General features: G+C 59.7%; 1 protein-coding gene across 23 annotated transcripts; it reads left to right on the top strand.

The window, feature by feature from the left end:
* The first annotated feature begins 2764 nt into the window (after positions 1-2764).
* LOC110599434 (uncharacterized) lies at positions 2765-17439 on the top strand. 23 transcript variants are annotated; one of them, XM_078025771.1, is made up of 8 exons: positions 2766-6306; positions 6406-9506; positions 10484-10567; positions 10946-11059; positions 11258-11295; positions 11398-12640; positions 13854-14048; positions 14858-17439. In XM_078025771.1, exons 2-6 carry the CDS (start codon positions 9387-9389, stop codon positions 11441-11443), a joined length of 402 nt encoding a protein of 133 aa, XP_077881897.1. In that variant the 5' UTR covers positions 2766-6306; positions 6406-9386; the 3' UTR covers positions 11444-12640; positions 13854-14048; positions 14858-17439. The 23 variants fall into 23 exon arrangements, 1 of the variants encoding a protein (XP_077881897.1); XR_013427669.1 differs by having other exon boundaries at positions 2768-6306; positions 6406-8823; positions 9433-9506; positions 9735-10567; positions 10946-11295; XR_013427671.1 differs by having other exon boundaries at positions 2768-6306; positions 6406-8957; positions 9433-9506; positions 10946-11295.
* The last annotated feature ends 252 nt before the right edge of the window (positions 17440-17691 follow it).

The raw sequence follows: 17691 nt of genomic DNA, 5'->3' as shown, positions 1-17691 counted from the left end.
TCAGCTCTGATGAAATCGCCCACAGGATGCTGCCATGACCGACGTGTCCCCAGCTGTTCTGGCTTCCAGGGACACTCACGAGGTGGCCTTTCCCGAGTGTCCTGTGGCGAAGCGCCTTGCGGGAACCCTGGACCTTGCTTCCTGTTCACATCTGTCCTGGTTGGGAGGGGTGGCTGGCCACGAAGCCTCCCACTTGGAAGGACACTGGATTCACTCCCCCGCTGCTGCCACCTTGTCAAGGCTCCGGCGGGTCCAGAGCTCCATCATATCTTGCTGGAACCGATTTGATTTTCACTGGCCCTGGGCTGGACCTGGGTCCCCGCCGGTGCAGCCGGGTCTTCCTGGGACCTCTTGGGGGAGCCCCTGGAGCCATGGCTTTCTCTTCTGTAAAATGGTCCCCGTGACGGTCACTGCAGAGATTTGTGAGGATAGGGACCCACAGGGTGGGCAGGGTGATGTGTCTGCACTGTGACTGACTCAGAGCAGGTGTGCAGCTGTGACGATGACAGTTTCACAGTAGCAAAGCCAGGTGCACTGTGTGCAGCCTGTGCCGAGCGGGTGTGACCACTTTTAATAGGTGTGAGGCGCTTAGAGCAGTGGCTGGCGCGGGGCAAGCTCTGCAGGAACACTGAGTCAGGTGACCTGCAGCCGCTTGTTTAGTCCTTACAAAAACTGGAGAAGCCCCGTGCGGTGGCGCACGCCTGGAATCCCAGGGGCTCGGGAGGCGGAGGCAGGAGGATCGCAGGTTCAGAGCCAGCCTCAGCAACTTAGTGAGGCCCTAATTAACTCAGCGAGACCTTGTCTCAAAACAAAATATAAAAAAGGGCTGGAGAGGTGGCTCAGTGGTTAAGCATCCCTGGTTCAATCTCTAGTACCAAACAACAAACAAACAACAACAACAAAAACCTGAGAAACTAGTAGGTACTCCTTTCTCCCATGCTACAGATGAGGAAACCGAGGCACAGAGATTCCCAGAATGTTGAGAGTGTAGGTAACAACTTTATGGTCACCCTTGACTCCCACGCTCTCTCCTCCTGGTGAACTCCTATGGGCCCTTCAAAACCCTGCTCCAGCATCACCCTCTCTGGTCACTCCCAAGCCAAGCCAGCTGTGGCCCAGGACGGTCTCTGGCATGGGGAAGAGGAGAATCGGGGGAAGCATGGGCCCGATGGAGGCTGGTCGGTGCGTGAGGACAGGTGGTGTCTGCGGGGCCGTGGGTGGAGAGGCCCTGGGCCGGCTGTTGGGGAGGGACTGAGGGGCAGTCTGTGGCCCTGCTTCCTCCCCAGGCACCTCCATCTGTGGCTTGACCTCCAAGGTCCGGCTCAGCCTGGGGCCTCCTCGAGGTCAGCTGCGTGGAGAGGAGTGAGGAGCAGGACGTGGGGGCCAATCTGCCCCCTTTCCTACTTCTGGTTGAGTGATCTCTGGCAAGGTCTTTTTCTTTTTTAAGCTTATTTTTATTTTCAAATGTTTCTCTTCTTAGTCGTGACGGCAGGACGCGCCTTGACAGGTTGCACACACGTGGAGGGTAGGTGACTCCCCATTCTTGGGGTCGCACGTGATGCGGAGCTACCTGGTCGCGTGGTCAGAGACGAACCTGGACAGTCCAGTCCGACTCATTCCACTGTCTTTCCCTCCTCCCCTTCATTCCCTTTGTCTAATCAACCAACTTCCACTGTCCTCCCCACCCTCACCGTGGGTCAGGTCTGCACTTCAGAGGGGGCATTCGGCCTCGATCGGGGGGACTGGTGTCCTCGCGGGGCCTGGCGGTCTCCAGCTCCATTCACTCACCAGCAAACGCTCTGGCACCTTCTCTGGCCTCTGTGCCTGTCTCCCCTGGGACCATGATGGGCTGGCCGTGGTCCCCGCCTTACAGAGCGGCTGGAGGTTCCGTCAGGGCAGTGCACACAGGAAATGCTCAGCGGACACCCACTTGGATTCTCCCGGCCCCGGAAGGGCCCTCTGGACGCTCTCTCCATCCTCTGAATTCCTGTCGTGACCCTCACAGTTCAGCCCAGAGGTCATGGAAACCGCACGAGCTTTGAGGGGCCTTCACTGTTGCCCAGGCCCGCGTCTGCTCCTTTCCCTGTGGCGCTCTTTCCAGATGTGGCACGAGGTCGGCGTGAGCGATGAGCCCATTTTACAGTCAAGAAAACTGAGACGAAGTGTCCAGAACGTGTCTGAGTCACCCAGCTGCACACAGCAGAACAGGATTGAACCTTGGCCCTGCGCTGCGAGCCTGGAGCCTTCATTCTGGTCTGTCAGTCACCATGGTGACAGAGGCCTACTGTGCGCCAGGCACCGAGCAGGCATCCAGGGATTTGGAAATACAAGGCGCACGCAGCCCAGGCCCTCAGGGAACTCACAGCGGATGGACGGACGTGGAGTCAAGGGCACAGCTCCTGCCGTCACTGACCCTGCCCTGCCGGAGGTCGTGCTGCCTTTGGCCACATCCTGACAATTCTGGGCACACAGCCCGGGCCACCTCCGTGCTCAAAGATACAACGGACAGACGGGCTTCCAGGGCGAAGGTGGCCTAAGCGCAGCTTTGACACCACTGTAGGCTTCTGGGTAACTCTGCAGCCTTTGAAGGCCCAGTGGGGGCAGTGGTTGGTCACCTGCCATGGGGACACAGCCCCTGTGTCACCTGCTCCTGTTTCACATTCAGCTGACTTTGGGTTGGCACGGGGCGTGTGGGACCTCAGGATGTGACAAGGCCAAGGGCAATGGGCAGGGACAGAGCCTCTGCGAGGACGGGGCGGGGGCCTCCTGGACGGGGGCTCCTGACGGGGTTCAGAAGGCCGCGCGGGGGCTCTCCATGGGGAGGCGCGGGCGAGGCTCCCGGACGAGGAGGCCACGGTGTGGAAGGCAGCTGGGCTCTGGAGGGGGACGGAGTCCGGGGGCGCATGCGCCCACGTGCCTGTGTGTGTGTGTCTGCCAAGTGCCACGGTCAGATGTGGCTTGTAGAAGTGGCTGTGGCCGTCTGTGGAGGTGGGTGAAGGGTTGGTGACATGGCAGTCAGTTCCCCATGCAGACCCCAGGGCTTGGGAGCAGCGGTGACCAGGCCTTTCCCTCTGGGGCTTCCCACGATGCCCAGCAGGGGTGGGCATGCAGCTGGTGCTCAGCGAACGCCTGTTGTGTGAGGTCACGAAAGTGTCCCAGGTCGCGCACACAGGTGGCTTTTAGGAGCCCCCAGGGCCCGCCTGGGCGCTGTCCGTGGTACCAACACGCACTGGAGAGCTGCAGCCCGTGGACTCCCGGTGGCAGGTGTGTGTGTAGAGGGGCCCTCAGTCTCTGTCCTGGGGTCTGGTGGGGGCGGGCTGAGCCAGCCTCAGGGCTGCGGGGCCCGGGGTCTTCCGGAAGGTGGGTCCTGCCTCCCCTGGCCAGGCTCGGGGCGTGGATCTGAGGCTGGAGCCGAAGCCGGACAGAAGTCAGGAGCAGTCGAATGCTCTGCTTGAGAGGTTGGAGCTGCAGGAGGAGTGACAGGTCACATCTGTGTTCCAGAAAGCTCACTCTCGGCCCCGGGGGACAGACTGGAGAGGAAGGGAGATGCTGGAGCTCTTCCCTGTCACCCAGGCTGCACAGCAGGACCCGGGAGAGAGAGGACGTCAGGGAGGGGGGGAACCAGCAGCCTTGCTGCAGAAGGCGGGGCTTGAGCTGGCCCTACTCAAGGGAGAGGGGACTGGCCAGCAGGGGGCAGGGTGTGGGCACAGGTGGACAGGTCGATGGCCAGCCCCTAAGGGGAGTGAAGGGACTCTGGCCTCCTCTCCCCCCTTCACCTCCTTCCTGTGGCCCTTCTGGGTAGGGGTGGCTGCTGGTCTGGGACCAAACTCATGGGCATTTCTGGGTGTCTCTGGCTGAGGTGGGGGGCGGCCTGGATGTGGCCTCGAAAGGTCCTTCCATGGTGTGTGGGGCCTGGCCAGGGCAGTGGAGGCGGCTCCACGGGGCTCCACGGGGCCCTTGGTCCACCGAGTCCCCTACAGGCGCTCTGGTGGCTGCCTCCTGTCCTCGCTGGCCTTGGACTCAGGCCACGTCACCGAGACAGGTTGTTCCGCCTTGGCTGTTCCGATGTCCTGGCCAAGGGTGGGGGTTGGGGTGGACAGCTGTGGCCTTGAGGCTGGCTGAGGTCTGGCCAGTGGCCTCTTGTCCTCGGGGCTCCGTGGTCACCAGCCCGATGGGTCTTTTAGCCCCCTGACCTGTGGGCTGAGGGCACCTCCCAGCCCCCAAGGAGCCCAGAAAGATGAGACCTTCTCAGAATCATGGGGTCTTACCCAGGTCACTCACCATTCCCCTCCTAAGGCTGTGGCCAGGGTAGGATGGACCTGTGGGGGGGATGGGGTGGCCCTGGAGCATCAGCCACGGCCCCCACTCTAAGGACACAGCCCAGAGAGGTGACTGACTTGCCCAGTATCTGGAGGGGACCCGGGTGGGCTGACCCTTCTGCTGCGGACTCCCTCAGGCCACGGCTCCTGGTTGGTGGTGAGTGAGAGGCTGGGGCTGGCCCTGTCTTTCTCCCTGTGGGCCCTTGGGCGAGTTGCTGGATCTCTCTGGGCCTCAGTTTTCCCATCTTTAAAAGAGGAGCACAGGTCTCCGCCCTGCGCCCACCCCGGCAGGGGCAGGGCAGAGTCGGGCAGTCCTGGCTGTGGGATCCCGGGTCAGTGACTTCACCTTTTCGAGTGCATTTCCTCATGGGTGCCACGGGGAGAAGGAGGACAGGGATCACCACAAGGAAAGAGTCGGGCCAGTGCTGAGCGGAGGCTTCCTGTGTTCAGACCCCAGGCGGCCGCTGCACGGGCAGGTGGTCAGGGACTGTGCCAGTCACATCTCCTCTGCTGCAGAGTGGACGTGACAGGAAGAACCACTTGGGCTGCTGGGGTTAACCCAAGCCGGGCACCGAGTGCTGGGCAGGTGGGACGTCCGGGTGGTGGCTGGACGGAGGGCTCCTCCCTGCGAGCGCGTGTTCTCAGGGGTCGGGGCACAGCCTGCTCGCTGCACCGCGGTGAGTCCGTGAGCGCGTGCGGGGAGCGTATGCAGTGGTGCCTATTCAAGGCAGAGCCGCATGTGGGGAGTGTATGCAGTGGTGCCTATTCAAGGCAGAGCCCGTGGCCCCGAGTCGAGCGGTGTGCCTGGAACAGCTGCCACTCCTGGCGGCCTCCCCAGGGAGGGGGGTGTGGGGAGCGTTTGCAGAGCCCCCACCGCTGTGCAGCCTGGAGCCAGGCCCTGGAGGGAGCGCCAGGAGCGCAGCCCTATTATATTAACGAGCATCAGGGTGACGATTTCCACTAACGAGACCGGCCACCAGCGGCCGCCTCTCCTGCGCCAGCCAGCGCACAGGCGCACGCGCCAGGAGGGCACCAGCCTCGCCCCTCCTCCTGCCGTGTCTGGGGAAGGGTTCTGGTGCCAGGCGCCAGGCCAAGGCTGTGGGGGTCTGTTGACTCCGAATCCCTGGCCCAGGAATTGGCAGATCCACTTCACAGTCGAGAACACTGAGGCCTGGCAGGGTCTCGGTGACGCCCCTTCCCACCCCACGTGTCCCTGGGAACGTTCACCCAGGACCCAGCCCTGATGCTCCGCGGCCCCTCAGTCCCTGCGGCAGCCCCAGGAGGAAGGCACTTCTCCCTCCTCCCTGGCGGGGACTCCACGGTGTCAAGCCACTGGCCACGCTCGGGAGGTGGGTTTCCCACTCGTCCATAGTGTCCAGCACCACCAGGTTCCAGGGACACACGATGAGAGAGATGGACCTGTCCCCGTCCTCAGGGAGCTTCCAGCCCCACGGAGCAGTCCGTGCATGACGAGAAGGGACCTGGGGCACCTACCCCGAGGGCCAGTCCTGGGGGCTCATGGGCGCTATTATGTGGGGCACAAATGAACTGGCGTCTTGTGTCAGCCGCGGCTATTCTGGGTGTCGCCTTAGAAGCTAAACCTCGATCCCAGCTAATAGCCAGGCCAAAGGCTATTATCTCCAGGGCGCAGAGAGCCGCGGCTCCCGGGAGGGAGGCCGGGGCAGGTCTGCACCTGCACGATGGGCTGAGGGGTGGGCACCGTGGGCCGGGAGATGGGGGGCTCGGTGCTCTAGAGCCTGGTCAGCCTGCTCGCTCGGTGCTCAGGTTGCTGTGGGCGCAGGGAGCTCAGGCCCTCGCCCACCCTGGCCGCCCACAGCCCCTGCCCCTGCGTCCCTCTGCCTCCAGAGTTGCCCGGCCTCAGGGAGCTCAGCCCTTAGAATGGCGGCTGACCTTGCTCAGCACCAGCCCTCTCTGGCCCCTCCTGGGGACCAGGATCCTCCTCCACCTGGGCGTGTCCCCTGAGCAGGTGAGGGCTTGGCTCTTCTCCTGACCCCAGTTCCCTTTGCCCTCCCTCCCGCCCCCTCCTCTCTTCCTGTCTGTCTGTCTGTCTTGCTCTGTCCCCCAGGCTGGCCTTGAACTCCTGGGCTCCAGGGATCCTCCTGCCTCAGCCTCCCACTGGGCTGCGACTCCCGGGTGCAGCAGGGCGGCTCTCGGCCTCCGTGTGGACACACTGATCCGATCCAAGGCCCCAATAGGCCGGGTCCTTGTCGTTTCTGCAAAGCATCATTTTGCTTGTCACTGTGACAGTCCTCTGGAGACCGATGGCTCAGGGCAGGGGAGGGGACAGTGCTCTGCTCAGGACACCTCTGTGTCCTTCTAACCCAGGAGGACAGCTGGCAATGGCTCTGGTACCGAGGCAGCAGGTGGGGGTCTTACATGCAGGGGTGAGGGGGCCCCACCCAGACCTGCTGGCTGCAGTTCCCCCTCTGCCCTAGGCACAGGCAGCTCTCCTTCTGGACGCTCTGCTCACAGCTGCTGCTGAGCAGGTGCCCTGTGGCCCTGGCCAGCCCTGCTTTGCCCTTTTCCAGGTGTCCCGTCACCCACGGGTCCCATCCAGACATCTTCATTTGGCTTCCAAGGCTGCCTGCCACCAGCCCTCCATCCGACCTCCCACCACCCTTAATGGCTCTGTGTGTCACTCCTTCCAGATGCCACTTTCTCTGGTGCCCTTTGTCCACCCAGACTGTCCTCTGCTCCAGTCACCTGCACCTCCTCTGCAGCCCCTCCCTGGAGATCCAGCTGGGCCTGGCCCCAGGTGACAGGTGCAACCAGGACCCAGCAGGCTCAGCAGGCAGAGGAACAGGGACAAGGCCTGGCAGAGGCAGCTTCCCCTGGAAGCCACTTGGGAAGTGTCACAGCAGGTGGCCAGAGACGGGCAGGCAGGCTGGCGTAGGAGGCCACTGAGGTCTGGTGCCACTTCCTTCAAGCTGGTGGCCTCGGGCAAGTTAATCAACCTCCCTGAACCTCTGGGACGGGTGGCAGGCGGGTGAGTGCAGTCACGTTGGCGTCTCTGGTCTGCACAGCCTTCAGGGGCCTGAAGGGCCTGTGGGAAGGTTCCAGATCCCGGGAGACGGGCACCGGGCAGGTGCTCACGACGGCGCTGTTTGCTCCATGGGGACAACAGGGAGCAGTCTCTGTGTTTGCAGGTTTCCTACGAGTCTGACTTCGTGTGAGTTACGGACGTCACCAGCAGCACCCCATCCCGAAGCCCGAGGGTCCCCCGCCACTCCTGGTGTGGACGGAACTGCGTCCCCCCGAAGATATGGTCAAGTCCTGACCAAGCTGCCAGTGGGTGCCACCTGGTTCAGAAATCAGCTCTCTGCAGGTGTGACCAGGGCAGCTGGAGGCTGGGCCTGAGGGGTCCCTAACCCAGGGAAGGAAGCGTGGTCCCGCTCACAGGACCCGGAAGATGGAGGCAGAGACAAGACTTGTGCCGCCACAGGCCAGGGCATGTCAAGGTCGCTGCCACCATCAGAGAGAGGCAGAGACCCTCAGAGTCCCCAGAGAAGGAGCCAACCCTGTCGAAACCTTCATTCCAGGCTCTCGGCCCCCAGAACTGAGACAGAATTCACCTCTATTGTTTTAAGTCACAAAGTGTGCGGTCACTTGCGCATGGCAGCCCTGGGAAACTAATCTAGTCTCCAAAAAAGCTCAGAGAGGTTAAGCCTCCAGCCCAAGGCACACAGCAGGCTCGTACCCAAATCAGCCCTGGAACCCGAGCACTCCTTGCTCCGCAGCCCTGCTCCCAGCCTGTGGCCCTGGGGTCCAGCCACTTGGTCTTGTGGGTGTTGGTGCCCAGGCTCTGCAGCGTGGGTCTGGCTGGTCTCAAGCGTGTTAAAGGAGGACAGAGTGGGGGAGGCCCCAGCCAGGTCCAGCTCCGGTTCTGTCTGTGTCTTGAGGCCCTGGAGCCGGGGACGGCAGGAGGCCGGCCCGTGTTTCCAGAAGATCCAGCCTCACCTCTCACCGGCCTCCACACCTGGGCAGGTGACTTCGCCTCCTGGACACAGGTTCCTCATCTGGAAAGTGGACGTGAGACCCAGCGCTGAGCTGGGGGACGAGGCAAGCGTCCGGGAGCAGCCGAATGGGAACAAAGGACAATTGTTCTGGTCCCTCTCTCACCCACACAGGGCCGCCCAGGGAGGTGACGCTGGGAAGGTTGCCCCAGCGACCGACCATTTCCACCATGGAAGAGGGAGTGGCAGGGAGCGGGAGGGCCGCCCAGTGACCCTGGATTCCCTCTGAGAAACAGGAAGTCCGTGCTGCCCAGGTCACTGCCCTGGCTGCAGAAAAGCAGCTGAGCCCTCCTCCTCTCCCGGCCCCCTCCCAGCCCAGGAAGGAATTCACTGTCAACAGCCCAGTTCAGCTTCCGAAAGCCACTCGGATCCCCTGGGCCCAAGACAATGCCAGTCCCTTACGGTACAGAACAGGTTGCTGAGGCCCAGAGAGGGGAAGGCACCTGCCTCAGGTCACACAGCACCCAGGGGTAGGCCGAAGTGGAACTCAGGACGGGGGGCTTTCCTACTTAGCAGAGCAGCAACCTGACTGAGGGCTGTTGCTCTCTGACCTTCTGTTAGTCTCTCTGAGCACCTTGCACACAGCAGCGATCCTCCAAACCTGGTGAGGCAGGCTCTATGGCTAGCCCTATTTCACAGATGAGGAGACTGAGGCAAGGCTGTCATCTACCCTGCCTGGGTCACACAGCTGGTGGCCAAGTCAGGAGGTGCCCCAGGGATCAGAGCTGGATAAAGTCCCAGGGCTTCTGATCCCATCCTTCCCTTTTGGAAATGGGGTCACTGAGACCCAGAGAGGGGGAGGACGTGCCCCAAACCACATGGCCTGGCTGACGCAGCTGGTTGTTTACCAGTCTCCTCCACATCTGCGCTTAGAGAACCGGGCTGGCTTGATAGTGGCAAAGTGCCATATTTAAAAAACAGCTATGTTTCCCACTCATCCTGTGCAGCGGGACGCCGGGTCACAGTCCACCCATGAAGCATAAACAGATCCGCTGGGTCGCGCTTCCAGGAGGTCTTTACAGGGAGGCCTGATATGGGTGGGCTCATGACTTTTTGCTGGTCTCCTTCTTCTTGCCCAGACACAGACAAACTGCTGGAGCAGGAGCGGCTACTCTGTGATCCTGAGGCCGTGAATCTGAGGATGAAGCCACAGGTGGAGGACGGCGGGGGAGCGGGGGAAGGAGCTGGTGGCCTGGGGCGTGCCTCTTCCTGCCTCCGTCTGCCTTCTTCCGACTTCTTGTTAGATGAGAGCAAGGAATCCTGGATAAAAGCCCTGGCTCATCCCCCCCCCCCTTTTTAATTTGTTACTTGCATCTCTAGACAGTTTTTCTGTGTGTCTAGACTCTCCGAGTCTTAAGTTCTAATCAGATCCGTGTTGCAGGGACCCTGAGGACATACCCGGTTCAGTCAGCCATCTTCAAATTCTGTGCTGCAGCCATGCTTCGGGGGACCTGCAGAAGCACTGCTTTAGAGGAGATAAATATATATTTACAATCTGCAGATGGGGGGCGGGAGGACTCTCCCTCCAGCTGTGCTTTTCTGCAAGCCACCGTCTCGTCCAACTGCTACGTTTAAAAGAGAGGAAAGTGAGGCACAGAGGGACAGCGGTGGGCTTGGCAGAGGACAGAGGCGGGGCCTGGAGGGAGGGACCCAGCTCAGGCAGCCCACAGTCCCAGAGTGCAGGCGCAGGCAGGGGGCGCTCTGGAGCCCCCGATGGAGGACTTGGCCGAACCTTAGGGCAACCACTGGGGAACAGGGGGCACGGGAGGAGGGTGCCGGCCACTCTGCTCTGGACCCTGGCTCCGTGATGGGAGGTGTTAATGAGCAGGGCAGGCAGGACCCTGCTCCCCAGAGGGTCTGCCGTGCTCAGAGCCGGGTGCTGGGAGGTGAAAGGCTCCCGCAGCCCTTTCCTAACGCAGGTGCATCTGGGAAGAGCGTGGCCTCCGGTGCCCGCTCAGCCTTGCTGTGTGGCCTGAAGCTAGTCTTTGCCCTCTCTGGGCCTCCGAGGTGGGCGAGGGAACAGGGCAGTGCCGGCGTCTCCCGGGCTCTCTGCTCTGCTACCCGGGCAGCCTGGCGCCACGGGATGCTGTTTGGGTTTTGGACTGCTTTCATGTGGCTCTTCCTTTTCAGCCAGAGGCGTCCAGGTCTCACAGAGGAGCAGGAGGACGGGGAGCAGGAGGACGGAGGGCGGTGAACAGGGCCCTGCGTCTGCAGGTGGATAATGGCCTTGAAAGTGGGCTTTGTGGGGAGGGGCGGGGGAGGCTCTTGGCATATCAAGAGCCCAGGCTGGGGACTCTGACATCACAGAGGAGCGTGGAGAGGACGAAGGGATGACCGGGGCACATGGCCACCAGACAAGAGGAGGCGGCCCGGGAGGGTCCCCAGCCCAGGAGGGAAGCCGGGCTCTGGGAGGAGGGACGGGGAGGACGTGCCAGAGGAGAGGCCCACCCTCCCGAGCCTCAGCCTGGCGGGATGCGGCCTTCGGAGGGCCACTTTGCCACTTACAGGATGTGAGGAAGGAGGTGGGGTGCGGGGGCCGGGGCGACATGGGAGGAGGAAGGGGTTGACCTGGCACTGCTGATCGTCCCCCAGGTGCAGGGGAGCTCCGGAATTCCAGGCTGCCACCAGCCAAGAGACCCGCAGAGAGACTTTGTCACCAGGGACCAAGAATGGGGGCCACAGCAGTGGAGGCCTGCTCAGGCCCAGGTCCGTGGGGCCAGTTCTTCCACCGGCAGAGCCAGCGTGGGCTGCGGCCAGTGCTGGGAGAAGCAGGAAGAGGAGCCTCGCTTTGCCAATTTCGTGCATGGAGGACGGCTGGGGGGGTGGGCAGCACCCAGCGATGGCTGCCCCACCCTTTAGGAAGTACTGACGTTAGCATTATCTTATTTCTTATCTTATTTCCAGGGTAATTATCCCTGTTTGGTAACTGAGATTCAGAGAGGGTAAGCAATTTTTTCCCGGGTCACAGAGCATGTTGGTAACGGAGCTAGGATTTGAATCTGGATCCCGAGTTTCTAAAAGACTTGTGCTTTTCACTCGCACAGGGCCTCGGGGGAGCGCCGTGACAAGGTGATGGATAATGGCGGTTAGAAGGCCATGATCTACTTGGGGGCCCTCCCAGCCGGTGACAGGTGGCATCCATGGTGATTGGTGAGGGGCCGTGTGGAGCTGCGTGCTGGCTTCCAGGCATGTCATGGCAGTGACTTTGGAGCCATCACTCTTGCTACAGTGCGTCAGGAGGCCCAGATGACAAGCGCCAAACGCACCTGGCACAGCCGGGCAGGAGAAGAGCCGGGCGACTCGCTCCAATTAAGATGCTGCGGGAGAAGAGCCATCGTCCCGCAATTACCTGTATTTACCAAACTCAGGGTGAAGCTGGTTGTGCAGCGTCTCAGCAGAGGCGCCTGAGCTGGGCGGGCTCCAGGCTCTGACTGGCCCCCAGCCCCGCAGGCGGGAGGCCGATCTGTGTGGGCGTCCAGGGGCCTCCAGGCCTGGCTTCTGCTCTGCAGGGGCCTTGCAGGTCCCCCTCCTGGGTCCAGCTTCTCCTATGGAAAGGGCTCATCTCACAGGGAAGGGACGGGCAGTGGGGACCCAGGACACCCCTACTCTATGCTCGACTCTGTGGGGCCTTTGGGCCTGTGCTGTGGGATCCCCTGCGGGGTCCTCCAGGCAGGGCTTGGCCAGGTGCCACCTCCCCCGGGAAGCCTTCCTAGGGCCCTGGGGTGGGTCATGGCTCCCCCGCCCCCCACTCTGTGCCACCTTGGGTGCGTCTTGTCGTCCTGGAGGCTGAGCGTCCATCTCCCCCGGGACTGTGACTCCTGAGAAGGCCCAGGTGCTCTGGACTCAGGTTGGTCTCCGCAGCTCCCGGGGCCAGTCCTCCAGCAGCTTCTCCATAAATGTTGGTTGGATGGATGGACAAGAGAGAAGGCGGCGGAGGTGAAGGGGTCAGCCGTGCCCGAGGACAAGCCCACGTTCGCAGGCCCAGGAATCCACCCGCTTCAGACCGGGGAGAGGACAGTCTGCAGGACCAGGATGAGCTGAGGGCATCGTGGCCACCACAGACAGGCACCGTACCGGGAGGACACTGGGACAGGCCCCAGGAACCGTCAGCGAAGGCCACAAGGAGCTGATTATCCTCAGGCGCTTTTCCACGCTGAGACGCCGAGGTCTGGGCGGCGCCAGCTCTGATTCCGCGGATGGCCCTGTCCCCGGAGGCGGATCTGGGGAGCGCGACCTGGGTGTGCGGTGCCTGTGGAACTTCAGGGTCCTGTGCGGGCTGTGACCCAGGTGGGGACCTGGAAAGTTTTCCTGAGATTTTCATAATTGAGGGAGACTCCAAGGGGCCGGGAGGGACAGGAGAACCAGGGGAATAGCCTGTCCCCGGGGCCGGGGGTGAGGGAAGGCTTGGCCCAGCCGGGGCCATGGGTCAGAGCAGGCAAGGACAGACCACAGGGTCCAGAGAGTGAAAAGCCAAGGCGGGCGCAGAGCAGGGGCCCAGGAGAAGGTGGAGCTGGATGCCAGGGCTGGATCCCCAGCAGGAGGCCCTCAGCTTCGTGAGGCGGCGGCCCTGGCTGGCTGGGGCTCTGCCCACTCTAAACCTGCAGGCTCGGTGCTGGCCCCGCCGACCTGAGGTGGGAGAAGGGAGGAAGCAGTTGTCCTCGGGTCCTTCCGTAGCCCCTGCGGCCGTCCAGCCAGGTTGGAGACCGCTTTTCAGAGCAGGGGGTGTGCGTGGGGCCCAGCTGCTCTGGCCGGGGCACCTCTGCCACCTCGGGCTGGCACATCCCAGGCATGCCCAGCGCTGGCCAAGCTGGCTGAGAGAGCTCGGGAGGTCTCAGCGGTCACTGTGGACTCACCAGGGGTGACACGTGGCACCAAGCACTTTCCTAGGTCATCTCCTCGCATCCTTGTAGCAGCCTGTGAGGTGGCACTTTGGTCCCCGTCCACAGATGAAGAGGCTGTCATTGCTCAGGTGGACAGCAGGCTGCCCAGGGACAAATTGTCCACAGGGGCAGGTCCAGGGTCTGGGCTCAGGACCGTGTGAGTCCCCTGTGCGGCTGCCTCTGCTGGGCTTCTCCACCCTCCAGACATCTCTCTGGCAGGGGAGACCTTGCCCCAAATGATAAGGTGGGCACACGCCCTTCCAGCCAGGTGACGGAAGGGAAATACTGTTCTGACACGTGTCTACCCATCCCCCTTCCTATCTTCATTCCTATGAAAATCTTTTCACTCCACCTACTGATTGATCTGTCCACCCATTCATCTGTCCACCCACCCATCCATCCATTTGTCCATCCATCTGTCTATGTATCAACCCGCACACACTGGCTAATTCAGTGGTTCAATGACAAGTTCTAAAAACCCAGCTTCTCTCTGTGTGTGTGTAGGCATGTGTGTGTGTGTGTGTGCATGTGTGCATGTGTGCGTGTGTGTGTGTGTGTGTGTGTTTGCTGAGTGGCACCTGGGACATCAGCTTTTTGTCCTCTATCTTATTTCCTCATAGTGGCAAGATGGCTGCAGTGTCTGTGCACATCATCCTCACGACCCAGTATCCAAGGCCAGAAGAGAGAATGTATCCTGTTTATGTTCTTCTAATGAGGAAGGTGTTCCTGGAGGGTCCCCAGAACCTTCCCCTTGTGTCCCCTGGGCCACCATCGCATCCCACGGCCATTCCTGGACAACTCTCCAGCGAGGGAAGGTATCACCGGGCCGGCCCACCTGGACACAGGATGTGCTGGCTGAGGAGGGTCCCAGTCCCCCGCTGTGCTGCTAGGGATCTGATGAAACTGGGGTTCGCAGGGAAGCGGCTGTTCGGCGGGCAGGGGCGTCCGCTGCTCCCTCCAGCCCTGCCTTCCCTCCCGTCCACACAGAGCCTCATCCACCTGTAGGTCCCTCCTTTATCCGTCCACGTGTCCGCCCATTTATCAAACGTTCATCGATGCCCACTGAGAGCCAGGCCCTTCGCTCCCCGTCTGGTGAGAACTCAGAAGAGAAGAGACCTCATTAGGGAGAAATATGGGCTTTCCCGTCGTCCCCCGCCACTGCCTCATTTAGTCACCGTAGGAATGATCTCGGGGGCTCGTGCTGGGCCTGCGTTCGGGAGCCCTCCCGGGGCCACTCCGTCATTCCGCACACGTCCCCAGCAGCCGCGGCCTGCCAGGCGCAGCCTTTTAGTTTTACAAAGTGCTTTTTCCGACATTTGTCAGAAAGGGCCCTCAAAGTCAGAGCTGACGCTTTCATGGGAGGAGAGGAGCCTCCCCGGCCTCCTCAGAGCCCAGCCCGTCTGTCCCGTTTGTCCCGTGGGGAGGACGGTGGCCTCCTGGTGAGGGGGAGGGTTTCCAGGCAGGGCAGGGGCAGGGCCTCTCTGATGACAGGCCTCAGGGAGCTTAGGTGGGTGTTGCTCAGAGTGGGAGGGGCGTCCTGTGCGCACCCGGTGTCCTCTGAGTCGGCCAGGTGGCACTGCCACTTTGCTCAGCATGGTGGTGTTTGGTTTGGTTTTTTCCCCAGAGCCGTGGACATCAGGGCCCTGGAGTCCTGCAGACCCGAGACCTCAGAAGCCTCCAGAGCCAGGGCTCAGAGCACTCCGCTGTCCTGGAGCCAGCCTGGCGGGTCCTGGAAGGTACCTGGAAACCGGCCACCACCCGTCCGTGCGCACACCGAGGGAATGAGCAGGCGCCACCTGCTGCTGGGAGCCGGAGCCCGTCCTTCAACATTTGCCAGGACATCACCGGCCCGAGGCCTCCAGAGTCAGGGGCGCGGAGGGCAGCGGTTTCCCCATCTCCTGGGGAGGGTTCTCTGGCTGTTTGGACGTGGGATTTTCTGGAGTCCTGGGAAGGGTGTCTTTCCTCGTCATGGAGAGAGCGCTCCTGCGGCTGGGGAGGGCGAGTTTTCCAGAGCTGTGGCTGGTCTTCTCAGACCCAGGAGCAGAGTTTTCCAGAGCAGGCATTGGGAGCTTTGTGGGGACGGCACCGATTGCCCTCCACCCTGAGTCACGGTCTTGGACTTTTCCAAAGAGAAACCAGGAGCATTTTCAAGATGGAGGCCACCTGTCGGGAGCAGAGACTGGCATCTCCAGATGGCATCTTCGGAGACCAGCGTGTCGGCACCGGGGCTCTCAGCACCTCTGTCCACCCCGCAAACCCCACTCTCCCCTGCTGCGGTGCCCAGGAGGAGGACGGCAGGTCTCCCTAGTGTCCTCCTAAGTCAACCAAAGCAGATGCCCGGTTCCAGCCTTTCACGGTCACAGCCAACACTTGTGGAGTCATTTTCCTCCCACATTCGGATTCCTGGACCTAAGCTAAGTGGAGCGCTGCAGAAAACTCTGGTTAAAGTGTGACAGTGAGAAAGAGAAGGGCAGGATTCCTTCACTCTTGAGAAGGACTCTGTGCCCAGAAGGGACATTTCTGTCCCTAAAGATGTGCTGGGGGAAGCCTGGCGGAGACCTGTGCTTCCCGCCCATCTGAACTCTTATCCCATGAAACCTTAAGTTGCTTAAAAACGTTGAAACGCCTATGGGATGACTTTAAAGGGTTTGTGCCTAAAGTAGAGCATTCTAACTGGAGATCAATAGAAACGATTTGCAATTGCTGGTTGTGTTTGAACCACCTGAACGAACAACCCACCGGCAGGTTTGCAGGTGTGGGTGTATCGCAGGACAAGACCCAAGGAAGTTTCCCTGGTGCACACAAAGGAGCTTCGGTGGGCTCCAGCCGATCTGGGGTCAGCAAGCTCTTCTTTAGTCAGCAGGGGACTCAAACACCCAGGAGGCTCATCTTCTGGGCGTCTTACTTTTATAGGCCTCATTTAGGGCGGGGCAGAAAGGTAGTTCCTAGGGTCAGCTGATCTACCGGGGTGGGACAGAAGGGTGGGTGGGGAAGTTCCTAGGGTGCACTGCATTGGGATCAGCGGATCCCTTAGAGCAGGGAGTTAAGTGCCCTTGGGTGTGAGTTCTTTTTTATTTTTTAGGTGTCGATGGACACAACACAATGCCTTTATTTTTTTTTTTTATGCGGTGCTGAGGATCGAACCCGGTCCCGACCGACCATGCTAGGTGAGCGCTCTACCTCTGAGCCACAGTCCCAGCCCTGGGTGTGAGTTCTTTTCCCTCCCTGCCTTCCCTCTGGCTGAGGCCTAGGACCTTAAATAATAAAAGCTCCAATTGACCATGGACAAAGCGGGTGAGGAAACAGGTATAGACGGGGCAGTGTCCTGGGGTCTACTTTCCATGTCCTTTATCCCTTCTGTACCCTGGTGAGCCGTACTGTGCAAACAGCCACGTAGATCAATCGGTGAGAGATTCCCAGGGCTCATCTGAACTGGACTGGACGGGGCTGGGAGCGTCCCCAGGTGTCTGGCAGAGGCAAGGAAAAAACATATGAAGAATAATCCAGAAAAAGGCTGATTCCTTTGGGAGAACAGCCAAGATGCACCTGGAGAGCATGTCCACCGTCCTTCCTGGTCCCTGGGCCTGGCAAGTGGTTCGAGCTGGGAACATGTGTCTATTAATTATGGAACAACTTTTTTTCCTTTTCTTTTCTTTTTTTTTGGCTAAGCCATTCAGATTCGAGGATTTAGCTAGTAAAGATAAATACAATTACTTACATTTCAATCAATACTTAATTTCTTACAGTTATAGATCGCACATCCTAGCTCTCTTGGTTCTGCTTTTACTCTCAACTTATGGATCTTGATATTTTATTTATGAACTTAGTAATTTTTGTAGAAAAAGCAAGATCACATTTACTTCTTTATTGATTCATGTTCAATTATGTCATAAATTTGACAGATGAAATTCCCATAAACTTTTTAACACCATTTAAACATTTCATTAAGCAACTTCTGTTACATATCTCAAACTACAATTGCAAATTTAATTTATCCAATTCAAACACTTCAAACACCTGACAAGGGAGACTTTGGAATATGATAAACGAATTATTTCTAAGTACTTAAGCAACTTTTGCAAATCTAATCAGACATAAAATTAGTTTTATTGTAAACATCATAAAAAGAAATCCCCAACACATAAAAATGAGGCAATGATGATAAAATTTCTTACTACAACTGTAAATACAACTTATACAAAAGTATCAATATTATGGACTCATTTATTTCTTTATCATCTTGTTATGTTATGTCTTCCTTTCAATATTATGTTTGTAATACTCGTCCTGTTATAATTGTAGCTTGTTGTGTTTTCATTGTTGCATATTATTCCATTGCAATGTCTATGCCACATTCTATTCTTGTATCAAAGATTGAATTTAGGGTCTTATGCAAGCCAGGCAAGTCTCTAACCACTGACCCATATCTTCAGCCCTTTTCTTTTTGTGGTACTGGGG

This window comes from Ictidomys tridecemlineatus, chromosome 11 (assembly GCF_052094955.1).
Source record: "Ictidomys tridecemlineatus isolate mIctTri1 chromosome 11, mIctTri1.hap1, whole genome shotgun sequence".
Taxonomy (NCBI): Eukaryota; Metazoa; Chordata; class Mammalia; order Rodentia; family Sciuridae; genus Ictidomys; species Ictidomys tridecemlineatus.
Note: the sequence above shows the minus strand (reverse complement) of the source record. Positions and strands in the feature narration are given on the sequence as shown.